This window comes from Hemibagrus wyckioides, linkage group LG01 (assembly GCF_019097595.1).
Source record: "Hemibagrus wyckioides isolate EC202008001 linkage group LG01, SWU_Hwy_1.0, whole genome shotgun sequence".
Taxonomy (NCBI): domain Eukaryota; kingdom Metazoa; phylum Chordata; class Actinopteri; order Siluriformes; family Bagridae; genus Hemibagrus; species Hemibagrus wyckioides.
The window spans coordinates 33,935,780-33,955,779 of NC_080710.1; the positions used below are offsets into that span (position 1 = coordinate 33,935,780).

Here is a 20,000-nt window from a genome sequence, read left to right on the forward strand (position 1 = left end):
TGAGGTGCAGTGTGATTTGGGACGAGGCCCAGCTGTGTGTGGGGTTCTGTGTAGCACAGTGAAACGAAGTGCTTTAATTAGCTTTCATTAGCGAGAGGTTCACACTGCGCTACTTTTTACTGATCCGCTCAGGGACCTGTGTGTGTGTGTGTGTGTGTGTGTGTGTGTGTGTACATTATTCTCATCATTGAAACCTAAAAGATATCGGGACTGTCATGCATAAATTCATATAGGGCATCGTGTGACACACACACACACACCTACACACATACACACACACACACACACACACAAACGCACACACACATAGACACACAGCAGGAGAACTGAAACACCTTCTGACTCTTGTGACCTTATTTGATCTTGTCAGTAATGTACATACTCACATATAGTAATAATGTTTATTTATTAATCTGTGAATGCTGATGTTAATTTAATGACCAGTCCAACCTCTAGTTAAAGCTCAACTCACTGTGTGTGTGTGTGTGTTCTCCCTCATTCAGGCAAATCCTATATATGGAGGATGGCTGCTTCTGGCCCCTGAAGGAACAAACTTCGATAACCCGTTACACCGTTCCCGAGTAAGTGTCTGTCTGTCTGTCTGTCTGTCTGTCTGTGAGTGTGTCTGTATACACTTCTCATTCCCAGGGTAAGCTCTGTTTTTGACAGGTCTCTCTTTCTCTCTGTTAGCCAATCATGAGCAGGAGTTCATGTCTCAGTGGAAGCACATGCTAGCTGTTAGCTAGAGGAGGGATGAGCTGGCTGGTGGGTGGGAAGTGACCAAGTCCAAATTCTTGAGGACCTGTAGGACAGAAAACAAACATGCGTTACTGACCGTCTCACTGTGTCTTATCAAGTTTCTAGTTAAATAGTTTTGTAATTACAGATTATTAACAAACAAATACAACTTTTTCTGGGTTTACATGTGGGCTGTTGGATTAATGCCCTCTTTAGGAGATATTTTTACTTTATAATCCTGACCTGCAGTGTGATGGACACATGTTTGTACAGGACACTCCCAATGTCATGACCAACGGGTGAGTGTGATTAATTATCGAACAGCAGAGTCGGTGGAGAGAGGGCGTGGTCACGAGGGGGTGGGGCTGAGATGGGCATGGTCACGAGGGGGCATGATCAAGAAGGGGTGTGGTTATATCCTGGGGTTTCCTGTAGCTCTAGTAGTGGTAATAATACAAACACACACTCTAAAACACACTAACACACACACACTAATAGAAACAGTAAAACACATACTAACACACACTAATACAAACACTAACACACTAACACACACTAATACAAACACTAACACACACACTAACACACACTAATACAAACACTAACACACACACTAACACACACACTAATACAAACACTAACACACACACTAACACACACTAATACAAACAGTAAAACCCACACACACTAATACAAACACTAACACACACTAATACAAACACTAACACACACACTAACACACACTAATACAAACAGTAAAACCCACACACACTAACACACACACTAACACACACTAATACAAACAGTAAAACCCACACACACTAACACACACACTAACACACACTAATACAAACAGTAAAACACACACACACTAACACACACTAATACAAACAGTAAAACACACACACACTAATACAAACAGTAAAACACACACACACTAATACAAACAGTAAAACACACACACACTAATACAAACAGTAAAACACACACACACTAATACAAACAGTAAAACACACACACACTAATACAAACAGTAAAACACACACACACTAATACAAACAGTAACACACACACACTAATACAAACAGTAAAACACACACACACTAATACAAACAGTAAAACACACACACACTAATACAAACAGTAAAACACACACACACTAATACAAACAGTAAAACACACACACACTAATACAAACAGTAAAACACACACACACTAATACAAACAGTAAAACACACACACACTAATACAAACAGTAACACACACAAACACTAATATACACACACACTAATACAAACAGTAACACACACACACTAATACAAACAGTAAAACACACACACACTAATACAAACAGTAAAACACACACACACTAATACAAACAGTAAAACACACACACACTAATACAAACAGTAAAACACACACACACTAATACAAACAGTAAAACACACACACACTAATACAAACAGTAAAACACACACACACTAATACAAACAGTAAAACACACACACACTAATACAAACAGTAAAACACACACACACTAATACAAACAGTAAAACACACACACACTAATACAAACAGTAAAACACACACACTAATACAAACAGTAAAACACACACACACTAATACAAACAGTAAAACACACACACACTAATACAAACAGTAAAACACACACACACTAATACAAACAGTAAAACACACACACACTAATACAAACAGTAAAACACACACACACTAATACAAACAGTAAAACACACACACACTAATACAAACAGTAAAACACACACACACTAATACAAACAGTAAAACACACACACACTAATACAAACAGTAACACACACAAACACTAATATACACACACACTAATACAAACAGTAACACACACACACTAATACAAACAGTAAAACACACACACACTAATACAAACAGTAAAACACACACACACTAATACAAACAGTAAAACACACACACACTAATACAAACAGTAAAACACACACACACTAATACAAACAGTAAAACACACACACACTAATACAAACAGTAACACACACAAACACTAATATACACACACACTAATACAAACAGTAAAACACACACACACTAATACAAACAGTAAAACACACACACACTAATACAAACAGTAAAACACACACACACTAATACAAACAGTAAAACACACACACACTAATACAAACAGTAAAACACACACACACTAATACAAACAGTAAAACACACACACACTAATACAAACAGTAAAACACACACACTAATACAAACAGTAAAACACACACACACTAATACAAACAGTAAAACACACACACTAATACAAACAGTAAAACACACACACTAATACAAACAGTAAAACACACACACACTAATACAAACAGTAAAACACACACACACTAATACAAACAGTAAAACACACACACACTAATACAAACAGTAAAACACACACACACTAATACAAACAGTAACACACACACACACTAATACAAACAGTAAAACACACACACTAATACAAACAGTAACACACACACTAATACAAACAGTAAAACACACACACACTAATACAAACAGTAAAACACACACACACTAATACAAACAGTAACACACACACACACTAATACAAACAGTAACACACACAAACACTAATATACACACACACTAATACAAACAGTAAAACACACACACACTAATACAAACAGTAACACACACACACTAATACAAACAGTAAAACACACACACACTAATACAAACAGTAACACACACACACACTAATACAAACAGTAAAACACACACACACTAATACAAACAGTAACACACACACACACTAATACAAACAGTAAAACACACACACTAATACAAACAGTAACACACACACTAATACAAACAGTAAAACCCACACACACTAATACAAACAGTAAAACACACACACACTAATACAAACTGTAACACACACACACTAATACAAACTGTAACACACACACACTAATATACACACACACTAATACAAACAGTAAAACACACACACACTAATACAAACAGTAACACACACACACTAATACAAACAGTAACACACACACACTAATACAAACAGTAAAACACACACACACTAATACAAACAGTAAAACACACACACACTAATACAAACAGTAAAACACACACACACTAATACAAACAGTAAAACACACACACACTAATACAAACAGTAAAACACACACACACTAATACAAACACTAATATACACACACACTAATACAAACAGTAAAACACACACTAATACAAACAGTAAAACACACACACTAATACAAACAGTAACACACACACACTAATACAAACAGTAAAACACACACACACTAATACAAACACTAATATACACACACACTAATACAAACAGTAAAACACACACACACTAATACAAACCGTAAAACACACACACACTAATACAAACAGTAAAACACACACACACTAATACAAACAGTAAAACACACACACACTAATACAAACAGTAAAACACACACACACTAATACAAACAGTAAAACACACACACACTAATACAAACTGTAACACACACACACTAATACAAACTGTAACACACACACACTAATACAAACAGTAAAACCCACACACACTAATACAAACAGTAAAACACACACACACTAATACAAACAGTAAAACACACACACACTAATACAAACAGTAACACACACACACACTAATACAAACAGTAACACACACAAACACTAATATACACACACACTAATACAAACAGTAAAACACACACACACTAATACAAACAGTAACACACACACACTAATACAAACAGTAACACACACACACTAATACAAACAGTAAAACACACACACACTAATACAAACAGTAAAACACACACACACTAATACAAACAGTAAAACACACACACACTAATACAAACAGTAAAACACACACACACTAATACAAACAGTAAAACACACACACACTAATACAAACAGTAAAACACACACACACTAATACAAACAGTAACACACACAAACACTAATATACACACACACTAATACAAACAGTAACACACACACACTAATACAAACAGTAAAACACACACACACTAATACAAACAGTAAAACACACACACACTAATACAAACAGTAAAACACACACACACTAATACAAACAGTAAAACACACACACACTAATACAAACAGTAAAACACACACACACTAATACAAACAGTAAAACACACACACACTAATACAAACAGTAAAACACACACACTAATACAAACAGTAAAACACACACACACTAATACAAACAGTAAAACACACACACACTAATACAAACAGTAAAACACACACACACTAATACAAACAGTAAAACACACACACACTAATACAAACAGTAAAACACACACACACTAATACAAACAGTAAAACACACACACACTAATACAAACAGTAAAACACACACACTAATACAAACAGTAAAACACACACACACTAATACAAACAGTAAAACACACACACACTAATACAAACAGTAAAACACACACACACTAATACAAACAGTAAAACACACACACACTAATACAAACAGTAACACACACACACACTAATACAAACAGTAAAACACACACACTAATACAAACAGTAACACACACACTAATACAAACAGTAAAACACACACACACTAATACAAACAGTAAAACACACACACACTAATACAAACAGTAAAACACACACACACTAATACAAACAGTAACACACAAACACTAATATACACACACACTAATACAAACAGTAAAACACACACACACTAATACAAACAGTAACACACACACACTAATACAAACAGTAAAACACACACACACTAATACAAACAGTAACACACACACACACTAATACAAACAGTAAAACACACACACACTAATACAAACAGTAACACACACACTAATACAAACAGTAAAACACACACACACTAATACAAACAGTAACACACACAAACACTAATATACACACACACTAATACAAACAGTAAAACACACACACACTAATACAAACAGTAACACACACACACACTAATACAAACAGTAAAACACACACACACTAATACAAACAGTAACACACACACACTAATACAAACAGTAACACACACACTAATACAAACAGTAACACACACACACACTAATACAAACAGTAAAACACACACACACTAATACAAACAGTAACACACACACACTAATACAAACAGTAACACACACACACACACTAATACAAACAGTAACACACACACACACTAATACAAACAGTAACACACACACACACTAATACAAACAGTAAAACACACACACACTAATACAAACAGTAAAACACACACACACTAATACAAACAGTAAAACACACACACACTAATACAAACAGTAAAACACACACACTAATACAAACAGTAAAACACACACACACTAATACAAACAGTAAAACACACACACACTAATACAAACAGTAAAACACACACACACTAATACAAACAGTAAAACACACACACACTAATACAAACAGTAACACACACACACACTAATACAAACAGTAACACACACACACTAATACAAACAGTAACACACACACACACTAATACAAACAGTAAAACACACACACACTAATACAAACAGTAACACACACACACACTAATACAAACAGTAAAACACACACACACTAATACAAACAGTAAAACACACACACACTAATACAAACAGTAAAACACACACACACTAATACAAACAGTAAAACACACACACACTAATACAAACAGTAAAACACACACACTAATACAAACAGTAAAACACACACACACTAATACAAACAGTAAAACACACACACTAATACAAACAGTAAAACACACACACACTAATACAAACAGTAAAACACACAAACACTAATATACACACACACTAATACAAACAGTAAAACACACACACACTAATACAAACAGTAAAACACACACACACTAATACAAACAGTAAAACACACACACACTAATACAAACCGTAAAACACACACACACTAATACAAACAGTAAAACACACACACTAATACAAACAGTAAAACACACACACTAATACAAACAGTAACACACACACACTAATACAAACAGTAACACACACACACACTAATACAAACAGTAAAACACACACACACTAATACAAACAGTAAAACACACACACACTAATATACACACACACAAACACTAATATACACACACACTAATACAAACAGTAACACACACACACACACTAATACAAACAGTAACACACACACACACTAATACAAACAGTAAAACACACACACACTAATACAAACAGTAAAACACACACACACTAATACAAACAGTAAAACACACACACACTAATACAAACAGTAAAACACACACACACTAATACAAACAGTAAAACACACACACACACTAATACAAACAGTAAAACACACACACACTAATACAAACAGTAAAACACACACACACTAATACAAACAGTAAAACACACACACACTAATACAAACAGTAAAACACACACACACACTAATACAAACAGTAAAACACACACACACTAATACAAACAGTAAAACACACACACACTAATACAAACTGTAACACACACACACTAATACAAACTGTAACACACACACACTAATACAAACAGTAAAACACACACACTAATACAAACAGTAACACACACACACTAATACAAACAGTAAAACACACACACACTAATACAAACAGTAAAACACACACACACTAATACAAACAGTAAAACACACACACACTAATACAAACAGTAAAACACACACACACTAATACAAACAGTAAAACACACACACACTAATACAAACAGTAAAACCCACACACACTAATACAAACAGTAAAACACACACACACTAATACAAACAGTAAAACACACACACACTAATACAAACAGTAAAACACACACACACTAATACAAACAGTAAAACACACACACACTAATACAAACAGTAAAACACACACACACTAATACAAACAGTAAAACACACACACACTAATACAAACAGTAAAACACACACACACTAATACAAACAGTAAAACACACACACACTAATACAAACAGTAACACACACACACACTAATACAAACAGTAAAACACACACACACTAATACAAACAGTAACACACACACACACTAATACAAACAGTAACACACACACACACTAATACAAACAGTAAAACACACACACACTAATACAAACAGTAAAACACACACACACTAATACAAACAGTAACACACACACACACTAATACAAACAGTAAAACACACACACACTAATACAAACAGTAACACACACACACTAATACAAACAGTAAAACACACACACACTAATACAAACAGTAAAACACACACACACTAATACAAACACTAATATACACACACACTAAAACACACTAATACAAACAGTAAAACACACACACACTAATACAAACAGTAAAACACACACACACTAATACAAACCGTAAAACACACACACACTAATACAAACAGTAAAACACACACACTAATACAAACCGTAAAACACACACACACTAATACAAACAGTAAAACACACACACACTAATACAAACAGTAAAACACACACACACTAATACAAACAGTAAAACACACACACACTAATACAAACAGTAAAACACACACACACTAATACAAACAGTAAAACACACACACACTAATACAAACAGTAAAACACACACACACTAATACAAACAGTAAAACACACACACACTAATACAAACAGTAAAACACACACACACTAATACAAACAGTAAAACACACACACACTAATGCAAACAGTAACACACACACACACTAATATACACACACACTAACACACTAATACAAACTAATACACACAATGACACACACTAGCTCACACTGTGGCAGTGAGGTGATGGTGTTAGAGTGTGTGTTGGTGAGGTGAGGCTGTAAGTGCGGTGTGTGTGTGTGTGTGTGTTTTTATCTTGGTTTAATTTTTTTCTCCATCACAGAAAGCTGGTCTGTGTGTAAACTTTTTTATAATATTGATCTATCTTCACTGGAACATAAAGGTGAGAGACGTGAAGGAAAAATAAAGAGATGAACACAATGCTGATGAAGGTGAAGAGTGTTGAAATAAATGTAACACGAGTCTCGTACATCACTGCATGAATTAATACACACTTCACACTAATTACTGAATAATAATTAATTAGTTATTGAAACACAACGAGGTACACACTCATCACTCAGCAGCACAGAGAGCAGACCAGCACTCGGTTATTTCCTGTTTAGTGTCACCCAAATGAGGATGGGTTCCCTTCTGAGCCTGGTTCCTCTCAGGGTTTCTTCCTCAGATCATCCCAGGGAGTTTTTCCTCACCACCGTCACCACAGGCTTCTCATTAGGGATAAAATAGTTTAATAATTTAATTTAATAATTTATTCTTATTTCTAGGTATTTAGTTATTTTTTTAAAAGTATTTTTATTTTCATTTTTCCCCTCCCCTTTCTCTGTTTCCCTTCTTTTGTAAAGCTGCTTTGAGACGATGTTCATTGTAAAAGGCGCTATACAAAATACATTGAATTGAACTTAAATTGTTGACTGAGTGAGTGTGTGTGAGTGTGTGTGGGAGTGAGTGTGTGTGAGTGTGTGTGGGAGTGAGTGTGTGTGTGTGTGGGAGTGAGTGTGAGTGTGTGTGTGGGAGTGAGTGTGAGTGTGTGTGTGTGTGTGGGAGTGAGTGAGTGTGTGTGTGGGAGTGAGTGTGTGTGTGTGTGTGGGAGGGAGTGTGTGAGTGTGTGTGTGGGAGTGAGTGTGAGTGTGTGGGAGTGAGTGTGAGTGTGTGGGAGTGAGTGTGTGTGTGTGTGGGAGTGAGTGTGAGTGTGTGGGAGTGAGTGTGAGTGTGTGGGAGTGAGTGTGTGTGTGTGTGGGAGGGAGTGAGTGTGTGGGAGGGAGTGTGAGTGTGTGGGAGTGAGTGTGTGTGTGTGTGTGGGAGTGAGTGAGTGTGTGTGTGTGGGAGTGAGTGAGTGTGTGGGAGGGAGTGTGAGTGTGTGGGAGTGAGTGTGTGTGTGTGTGGGAGGGAGTGAGTGTGTGGGAGGGAGTGTGAGTGTGTGGGAGTGAGTGTGTGTGTGTGTGGGAGTGAGTGAGTGTGTGTGTGTGGGAGTGAGTGAGTGTGTGTGTGTGTGTGTAGGAGTGAGTGTGTGTGTGGGAGTGAGTGAGTGTGTGTGTGTAGGAGTGAGTGTGTGTGTGTGTGTGTGTGGGAGGGAGTGTGTGTGTGTGTGGGAGGGAGTGAGTGAGTGTGTGTGTGGGAGGGAGTGAGTGTGTGTGTGGGAGGGAGTGAGTGTGTGTGTGTGTGGGAGGGAGTGAGTGTGTGTGTGTGTGGGAGGGAGTGTGTGTGAGTGTGGGTGGGTGTGGGAGTGAGTGTGTGTGTGTGTGTGGGAGTGAGTGTGGGTGTGTGTGTGTGTGGGAGTGAGTGTGTGGGAGGGAGTGAGTGTGTGTGTGGGAGTGAGTGTGTGTGTGTGTGTGGGAGGGAGTGTGTGTGTGTGTGTGTGTGTGGGAGTGAGTGTGTGTGGGATTGAGTGTGTGTGTGTGTGGGAGGGAGTGTGTGTGTGTGTGTGTGTGTGTGTGGGAGGGAGTGTGAGTGTGTGTGTGGGAGGGAGTGTGTGTGTGTGTGTGTGTGTGTGTGGGAGGGAGTGTGAGTGTGTGTGGGAGTGAGTGTGAGTGTGTGTGTGGGAGTGAGTGTGAGTGTGTGTGTGGGAGGGAGTGTGAGTGTGTGTGTGGGAGGGAGTGTGTGTGTGTGTGTGTGTGTGTGTGTGTGTGGGAGGGAGTGTGGGTGTGTGTGTGGGTGGGAGGGAGTGTGTGTGGGATTGAGTGTGTGTGTGTGTGTGGGAGGGAGTGTGTGTGTGTGTGTGTGTGGGAGTGAGTGTGTGTGTGGGAGGGAGTGTGAGTGTGTGTGTGGGAGTGAGTGTGTGGGAGGGAGTGTGTGTGTGTGGGAGGGAGTGAGTGTGTGTGTGTGTGGGAGTGAGTGTGTGTGTGTGGGAGGGAGTGTGTGTGTGTGTGTGTGTGTGTGTGTGTGTGTGGGATTGAGTGTGTGTGTGTGTGGGAGGGAGTGTGTGTGTGTGTGTGTGTGTGTGGGAGGGAGTGTGTGTGTGTGTGTGTGTGTGGGAGTGAGTGTGTGTGTGTGTGGGAGTATGTGTGTGTGAGTGTGAGTGTGTGGGAGGGAGTGTGTGTGTGTGTGTGTGTGTGTGGGAGTGAGTGTGTGTGTGTGTGTGTGTGTGGGTGGGAGTGTGTGTGTGTGGGAGTGAGTGTGTGGGAGTGAGTGAGTGTGTGTGAGTGAGTGTGTGGGAGTGAGTGTGTGGGAGTGAGTGTGTGTGAGTGAGTGTGTGGGAGTGAGTGTGTGGGAGTGAGTGTGTGGGAGTGAGTGTGTGTGAGTGTGTGGGAGTGAGTGTGTGGGAGTGAGTGTGTGTGAGTGTGTGGGAGTGAGTGTGTGTGAGTGTGTGGGAGTGAGTGTGTGAGTGTGTGGGAGTGAGTGAGTGTGAGTGTGTGGGAGTGAGTGAGTGTGTGGGAGTGAGTGTGTGGGAGTGTGTGGGAGTGAGTGTGTGGGAGTGAGTGTGTGTGAGTGTGTGGGAGTGAGTGTGTGAGTGTGTGGGAGTGAGTGTGTGGGAGTGAGTGTGTGGGAGTGAGTGTGTGGGAGTGTGTGTGTATGATTTAATAAAACAAATCCTTACACCTGAGTTGTGAGTACGCTCGTGTATGGTTTGTGAGAGTTCTAACAGCTGTGTACTGATCCAGTTCTATGTGGAAATGAAACTTCAGACTCTTCTGGTTCCTCTGTGTGTCCTGCAGAACTCTTCCTCTGTGCTGTGGTAGAGAGATGGGTTTAGTGTTTCTCAGGGAGAGGGTGAGACTATTTATATTCCTGAGTGGGCTCATGGTGAAGAGAGAGAGAGATAGAGAGAGTGAGTGTGTGTGGGAGGTGAGGGGGTGCTGAATGGCTGAGTCACTCTTTAGCTTTAGGTCCTGAGAACAAGTAGCCAAGGGAGTGTGTGTGTGTGTGTTTGTATGTGTGTGTGTGTGTGTGTGTTAGTGAGTGTGAGTGTGTGTGTGTTAGTGAGTGTGAGTGTGTGTGTGTGTGTGTATATGTTAGTGTTTGTGTGTGTGTGTGTTTGTGAGTGTGTTTGTGTGAGTGTGTTTGTGAGTAGGTGTGTGTGTGTGTGTGTGTGTGTTAGTGAGTGTGAGTGTGTGTGTGTGTATGTTAGTGTGTGTGTGTGTGTGTGTGAGTGTGTGTGTGAGTGAGTGTGAGTGTGTGTGTGTATGTTAGTGTGTGTTTGTGTGTGTGTGTGTTTGTGAGTGTGTTTGTGTGAGTGTGTTTGTGAGTAGGTGTGTGTGTGTGTTAGTGAGTGTGAGTGTGTGTATGTTAGTGTGTGTGTGTTTGTGAGTGAGTGTGAGTGTGTGTGTGTATGTTAGTGTGTGTTTGTGTGTGTGTTAGTGAGTGTGTGTGTGTGTTAGTGTGTGTGTGTTTGTGAGTGTGTGTGTGAGTGAGTGTGAGTGTGTGTGTGTTTGTGAGTGTGAGTGTGTGTGTGTTTGTGAGTGTGTGTGTGTGTGTTGGTGAGTGTGTGTGAGTGTGTGTGTGTATGTTAGTGTGTGTGTGTGTGTTAGTGAGTGTGAGTGTGTGTGTGTGTATGTTAGTGTGTGTGTGTGTGTTAGTGAGTGTGAGTGTGTATGTTAGTGTGTGTGTGTGTGTGTTTGGGAGTGTGTGTGTGTATGTTAGTGTGTGTGTGTGTTAGTGAGTGTGAGTGTGTGTGTATGTTAGTGTTTGTGTGTGTGTGTTTGTGTGTTAGTGAGTGTGAGTGTGTGTGTGTGTGTGTTTGTGAGTGTGTGTGTTTGAGTGTGTGTGTGTTTGAGTGTGTGTGTGTGTGTGTGTTAGTGAGTGTGTGTGTGTATGTTGTGTTTGTGTGTGTGTGTGTATGTTAGTGTTTGTGTGTGTGTGTTTGTGTATGTGTGTGTATGTTAGTGTTTGTGTGTGTGTGTTTGTGTGTTAGTGAGTGTGAGTGTGTGTGTGTGTGTGAGTGTGTGTGTGTGTGTTTGTGAGTGTGTGTGTGTGTGTTTGTGAGTGTGTGTGTGTGTGTGTTTGTGAGTGTGTGTGTGTGTGTTAGTGTGTGTGTGTGTTTGTGAGTGTGTGTGTGTGTGTGTTTGTGAGTGTGTGTGTGTGTGTGTTTGTGAGTGTGTGTGTGTGTTAGTGAGTGTGAGTGTGTGTGTGTATGTTAGTGTGTGTGTGTGTGTGTGTGTGTGTTTGAGTGTGTGTGTGTGTTAGTGAGTGTGAGTGTGTGTGTGTATGTTAGTGTGTGTGTGTGTGTTAGTGAGTGTGAGTGTGTGTGTGTATGTTAGTGTGTGTGTGTGTGTGTGTGTGTTAGTGAGTGTGTGTGTGTATGTTAGTGTGTGTGTGTGTGTGTGTTAGTGAGTGTGAGTGTGTGTGTGTATGTTAGTGTGTGTGTGTGTGTGTTTGTGTGTGTGTGTGGCTGAAGCTCATCTTGTTAAGCCTGGAAATCACAAATTGACAAATGATGTGAAGAATTTCAGCACAAACAGGAATAAAATGCAACACCTCAGCAACTCCAATAAATAAATAAATAAATTCCAGCTCTCCACACTTCTACATTCCCTTCAGTTTATCATCTTAGAATGATTTTCTCCATTATCCTGAGGTTCTTCCTAAACTCCATCTGATCCTGCCCTCTAGAACATTCTCAACCTCTACCTCCACCTCCTCCACCTCCTCTTACCTTAAAATTTCATACATTTCTTTATCTTGGTATAGAAATATAGCTCATATTTTCTCTAATGTTCTGATTAATGATCCTTTTTATGTTCTTTGATTTTTGGTCACCATCTAATCTGCGCAGGTCAGTAGTTGTGGTTAACTAGCTAGCTCTGGCATTCCTAACTAGCTAAAGTGTATATTGATTAGTAGCGTTAGTTAGCTAGCTAATGGTTTAGCTAAATTTTCTCAATTAGCTACCACAGTGTCGCATGGAGAATGTGTGCTGTTTTGTGTGGTGTTTATTATTGCTACCTACACACACACACATACACACACACACACACTCTGATGGGTTATGTGTGTTTTTCAGAAATGGCAAAGACGCTTCTTCCTTCTTTATGAACACGGCCTTCTGCGCTACGCTCTCGATGAGATGGTGAGTAAGTGTGTGTGTGTGTGTGTGTGTGTGTTTGTTTGAGTATCCTGTAGTTTATTATATGTACTCTGTTATCTGTAAGTCATTGTTAGCGTTAGCGTGCTGCAGTAACATCAGTCTGGATTACTGACCGTTTCCTCTGCAGCACTTTATCGCTGTATATCTGGAGTGTTTACAGAGTTAGCATTAGCGTGTGACCAGGGGGCGTGTTCCTGCCTTTTGGACCTTTTTGTTTTCTTCTTCTGTTTTTCTGTGAAATGTATTGATTGGTCTGCGTGTGTGTGCGCATCTGGTGTGTGCGTGTGGTGTGTGCGTGCGGTGTGTGCGTGTGGTGTGTGCGTGTGGTGTGTGCGTGTGGTGTGCGTCTGGTGTGTGTGTGCTTGTGTGTGTGCGTGCGGTGTGCGTGCGGTGTGCGTGTGGTGTGCGTGTGGTGTGTGCGTGTGGTGTGTGCGTGTGGTGTGCGTCTGGTGTGTGTGTGCTTGTGTGCGTGCGTGCGTGCGTGTGGTGTGTGTGCGTGTGGGTGTGTGCGTGTGGTGCGTGTGGTGTGTGTGGTGTGTGTTTAAGGTCTGAAGGTTGTGGTGTGTAAACAGTAGAATTTCAGCTGATAGTTAATTATTGTGTTAAACAGGATTCTGTAACTGGTTAGTGACTTAATAACCAGTTTGATCAAGTTGGAATTAGTTTTAAATAACTTTAACCTGATTTAATTTAACCTGATCTTCATTATGCTGGTTTTAGTAACTTAATAACTAAACCAAACACTTTTATAACTTCAGTAATTTAGTAAACAAACTTTAATAAGTTTAGTAACTTTATAAATCTGTATTTTGTTATGTTGTTAGCATTATTTATTAGCACGCTGGACTTTGTAACGTCAGTACATTTAGTAAGTTTAGTAACCTGATTGTTTTCAGTAACTAACTTAGCTAGCTTTAGTAACTGTAGTAAACATATTAACTCAGATTGTGTTTTAGTTAAACCTGTACTAACTTTAATCAGTGTTTTTTTGTACCTTCAGTAACATCTATCCTTCTGCTTCAGTAACTTTAATCATTGTAGAGATCTCCAGCTGAACTTTAGAGAGATTTGAGCGGTGTGTAACGCGGGTCAGGTTTCAGTCATTGTTTAAACTTCACTCCCTCCTGTTCAGTTTATATATAATAGTACACTGTGTGTGTGTGTGTGTGTGACAGAAAGAGTAATTATACAGTGTGTACATATTTGCTGTGTGATATGACAGATGTAGGGCAGCATATCACTGAACTTTAACCACACACACACACACCTCCCTCACACCTGGTGTGTATTCCATCAGTTATCACACTAGTAATTGTGTTGTGGTGTTCAGTTGTGTGTAAAATCCTCATGAAATCCGAGATCTCCTGCATCGAAACACACACACACACACTGCGCTCCTGCTCTTCCAGCACTGTGTGTGTGTTAATCGATCTGTTGTTTTCTCATTATCGTTACCTGATCAGAAGACATCGGACTGATCGGACCTCCGATCAGATTCATCTCTCACTCAGACGGCACATCTTGTTGTCTCTGGGATTTCTTTCTGCTTTTTGTTGCTCAGTTATTGTTGTTGTGGTTTTGCTCGGCAGATTTGAAAGTGTGTGTGTGTGTGTGTTATTTTTAGCTGTGTGTGGTCATGTGTAAAAAGAGATTACAGAGTTCACACTAAAACCATGCTGTCCAGAGATTTGTGTTTTCAGGATATTTGTGTAGACAGTCATGTTCACACAGAATGGTTTCTTTATTTAAATTCAATTCTTTAAATTCTTCACATTTTCACACGCAGCAGTTTGTTTTTAATAAGACTATAAATCTTGATGTTTGTTCTTGTCTTGTATTAAGTTTATTATCAGTACAGAACATTATAGAAATTCACTAAAACACTAAGGGATAAATCATAACTTTAAACTCTATATTTTTTTCTATACTTCTGTAAAGCTGCTTTGAGACAATGTCCATCATTAAAAGTGCTATATAAATAAACTGAATTCAACTCTATTTTGTCCATCATACCAGTCAGTGTTCCAGACCTGGAGATGGAAATTTATTTACTTCTAAAAATTCAGTAAATTCACTTCTTGGCCAAAAAACACATTCCATTTTAAAACTAAACATCACAAAATTCAGATTAATTCTATATATTTATATATATTTTACTATTATCTAAACTTCACCTTTGGCCGTGTTTGTGTGTGTTTGTTGTTTGTTTTTGTATATTTGTGTATTCGGAGTTTTTTTTTTTTTGTGAACCAGCTCAATTGTGGAGAAATTTGAGATTCTGTTTTGTTTCCTAAAAGAACTGTAATGAAATGTTGCAAGATTGTGGCAGGAGTTCAGCTGGAAGCCTTGAGCGGAATTCTCGGAATTTGGTACTCAAGCAGCAAAAGAAGAAAAAAAAAGACTTTAGCAGTGAAGTTCTTAACCAAAATAACTAACTAGTAGTTCAGTCAGTAACAAAGTCATGTTCTGTCCTGAAACACCTTCACGCTCAGCTCCATATAAAACATGCTGTTATTTATTTATTTGTTTATTTATTTATTTATTGTGTCTGATTGAGCTGAAATCGGTCAGTGGTCATCAGTAGCCTCATCACTCACAGCTGTAATGTTGTAATCAGAGCAGATGTGTGTATCTGAAGGTGAGGCATCAGACCAGCTCATGTTCTCCGTCCCAGCCTGCTGAGAACGTTCATCTCACTCCTCATCTTACTCACGCTTTCATCCAATCATCTTTATTATTATTATTTTTGGGTTTAATCAGATTTTTTTCCCAGTGTGAGTGGAGTCTCTCTCTCTCTCTCTCTCTCTCTCTCTCTCTGAATCTCCTCAGGGAATTTGATCTTAATATCATGATAATTACAGGTGACGGCAGCACTGTTTGCGCTCGCTCGTGTCGGAACACGTCTCCGGTTCTGTTTACGCCGCAGCGGCCGTGTGAAAAAACCGCTGATGGGTTTAATGGAGTTCTCACAGTCTCATGAATAAGGTCAGATTGGACCTGAAGGTGGAGAAGCTGAGGAATAACAGCAGGCACTGGAGTGTGATTGTACAGGTTTACAGTAACAGGTCTGATCTCAGACTCTCTCTCTCTCACACACTCACTCACACACACATACACACACACACACACACACACACACATTCCTTTGTCGGATCAGATTCCTAAAGAACAGACGCTCCCTGGAAAGTGATTTAGAGTCTGATCTCTCTCGTGTCTGATGGATGGAATGACAGTACATAGATCACCCTTGGAAGTCAGAATTCCCATAATTCCAGTGTAATGACCGGCTGTCCCACCGCCAAGCAACAGCGTGTCATTAACATACAGCGTTTTTCACCTAGGTGTTCTAGTTGCCATGGTGATGTGGACTGAGTGTGTGTGTAACTTTTTTAGTCTTCTATAAACAACAGCTGTAGAATCACTTCAGACCTCGACCACTTTCCACAGAGTTCCTACTGTAGAGGAGAAGGTTCAGTGATTACTCGGAGATCATGTTCTTATAGATTTAATTACGGAACACAGGATTATTATCGTGTTTATCGACCCGGTTCTGGTGTAAATTCTGCTGCAGTTCTTAGTTTGTTAGAAATGTTCACATCAAATGAGGTAGAAACACAGAACCGTGTGTGTGTGTGTGTGTGGGGGGTATGTGATTTGGCATAAACTTCTCAGAGGCCTAGTAGAATGCAGAATACTGGCTGTGTGTGTGTGGTTTTCTTTGGCTCTGCATGCTGTAGGTTGGCAGTGTGTGTATGTGTGAGGAGTGTGTGGGTGATTGTGTGGGTGCTGAAAGCGTCAGATGGAGCTCTACAGGCTGTGTGTGTGTGATTGTGTGTGTGTGTGATTGTGTGTGTGTGTGCAGAGGGGGTTGAAAGCTTTGAGATTTTCTCTCTTTGCTTTTACAGATAATAGACTAGAGTCACAGTCAAGGGCTCTTATGCAAGAAGCTATTCATCTGCGTGTGTGTGTGCGTGCGTGTGTGTGTAGGTGTGTGTGCGTGTGTGTGTAGGTGTGTGTGCGTGTGTGCGTGCGTGTGTGTGTAGGTGTGTGTGCGTGTGTGTGTAGGTGCGTGTGCGTGCAGGTGCGTGTGCGTGCGTGTGTGTGTAGGTGTGTGTGTGTGTGTAGGTGTGTGTGTAGGTGTGTGTGTGTAGGTGTGTGTGTAGGTGTGTGTGTGTAGGTGTGTGTGTGTGTGTAGGTGTGTGTGTGTGTGTAGGTGTGTGTGCGTGTGTGCGTGTGTGTGTGTGTAGGTGTGTGTGTGTGTAGGTGTGTGTGCGTGTGTGCGTGCGTGTGTGTGTAGGTGTGTGTGCGTGTGTGTGTAGGTGTGTGTGTGTGTAGGTGTGTGCGTGCGTGTGTGTGTAGGTGTGTGTGTGTGTGTGTGTAGGTGTGTGCGTGCGTGTGTGTAGGTGTGTGTGTGTGTAGGTGTGTGTGCGTGTGTGTGTAGGTGTGTGTGTGTGTGTAGGTGTGTGCGTGCGTGTGTGTGTAGGTGTGTGTGTGTGTAGGTGTGTGTGCGTGTGTGTGTGCGTGTGTGCGTGCGTGTGTGTGTAGGTGTGTGTGCGTGTGTGTGTGTGTGTGTGTGTGTGTAGGTGTGTGCGTGCGTGTGTGTGTAGGTGTGTGTGCGTGTGTGTGTAGGTGTGTGTGTGTAGGTGTGTGTGCGTGTGTGTGTGTGTAGGTGTGTGTGCATGTGTGTGTGCGTGTGTGTGTAGGTGTGTGTGTGTGTAGGTGTGTGCGTGTGTGTGTGTGTAGGTGTGTGTGTGTAGATGTGTGTGCGTGTGTGTGTAGGTGTGTGTGCGTGTGTGTGTGCGTGTGTGTGTGTAGGTGTGTTGCACTGTTTGTGAGAAGTAGAAGTCCCTGTAATGATAGGAATACATAGCTGCCTTTCTACAGCAGGAACTGTTTCAGGAACTCAGGACTGGAGGAATTTTTCTCCTTGGAGACTTCAGTTTCGGTTTCTGAGTCAGTGTCTCTACAGGAATTCTGGGAGGAGCTTACTGTGAGGAACATCTCCGATTGGCTGATCAGACTAACCTACTCACCTGGCAACTAAATCTGATGTAATATCTGATGCTGATGGAGCTGAAATGTTTTTCCAGTAAGAGATGAGAGTTTCTGATGTGTTCTGGATACACTTATAAAGTCTTATAACACTATTCATAAACTCTATAAACTCTAATTAACACACCAGAACAAAACCACATATATGGAAATTTATACTGGAAATTTTTGTTGCAGTGTCTCACTGACACTTTGGAACAATCAACTGGTTCTCATAATGGTCTCTACACTGCTAAGATGATGGTTCTAGTGCACTACTGAGGGTTTTAGAGCTGTACTGATGGTTCTAGTGCCAGTTGGTTCCAAAAATACATTATCTGCCGTAGATCTGCACTGAGGATGTTGTAGATGTAATGATGGTTCTAGAGCAGCACTGAGGATCCTAGAACTTTCACTGTGGATTCTACACCATATAGAGGATCATACATCTACATCAGTGATTCTAGAGCTGCACTGTGATAAGGAGAACCACAGAGCTGCACGAAAGGGCTCACTACCACACTGACAATGTGGAACTGTTCTCTGAACCTCTAAATCTGAACTGAGAAAATGGAACGCTGCATTGAAGCTCATTTTCACTGAGGATCATGTTCTCTAGAAGACAGTGAGGAGCGTCAGACAGTGAGGAGCGTCAGACAGTGAGGAGCGTCAGACTGTGAGGAGCGTCAGACAGTGAGGAGCGTCAGACTGTGAGGAGCGTCAGACAGTGAGGAGCGTCAGACTGTGAGGAGCGTCAGACTGTGAGGAGCGTCAGACAGTGAGGAGCGTCAGACAGTGAGGAGCGTCAGACTGTGAGGAGCGTCAGACTGTGAGGAGCGTCAGACTGTGAGGAGCGTCAGACTGTGAGGAGCGTCAGACTGTGAGGAGCGTCAGACAGTGAGGAGCGTCAGACTGTGAGGAGCGTCAGACTGTGAGGAGCGTCAGACTGTGAGGAGCGTCAGACTGTGAGG

At 40.5% G+C, this 20,000-nt stretch overlaps 1 protein-coding gene across 7 annotated transcripts in view; it reads left to right on the forward strand.

Annotated features, from left to right (window-relative positions):
• si:ch73-103b11.2 (protein outspread) overlaps positions 1 to 20,000 on the forward strand; it is a 134,939-nt gene that overhangs the window by 12,227 nt on the left and 102,712 nt on the right. For all 7 annotated transcript variants that reach the window (XM_058399921.1, XM_058399904.1, XM_058399896.1 and 4 more), the window contains exons 3-4: positions 504 to 581; positions 13,915 to 13,980. In XM_058399921.1, the coding sequence (XP_058255904.1) occupies positions 504 to 581; positions 13,915 to 13,980 (144 nt within the window). The remainder of the gene's footprint in view (positions 1 to 503; positions 582 to 13,914; positions 13,981 to 20,000) is intronic.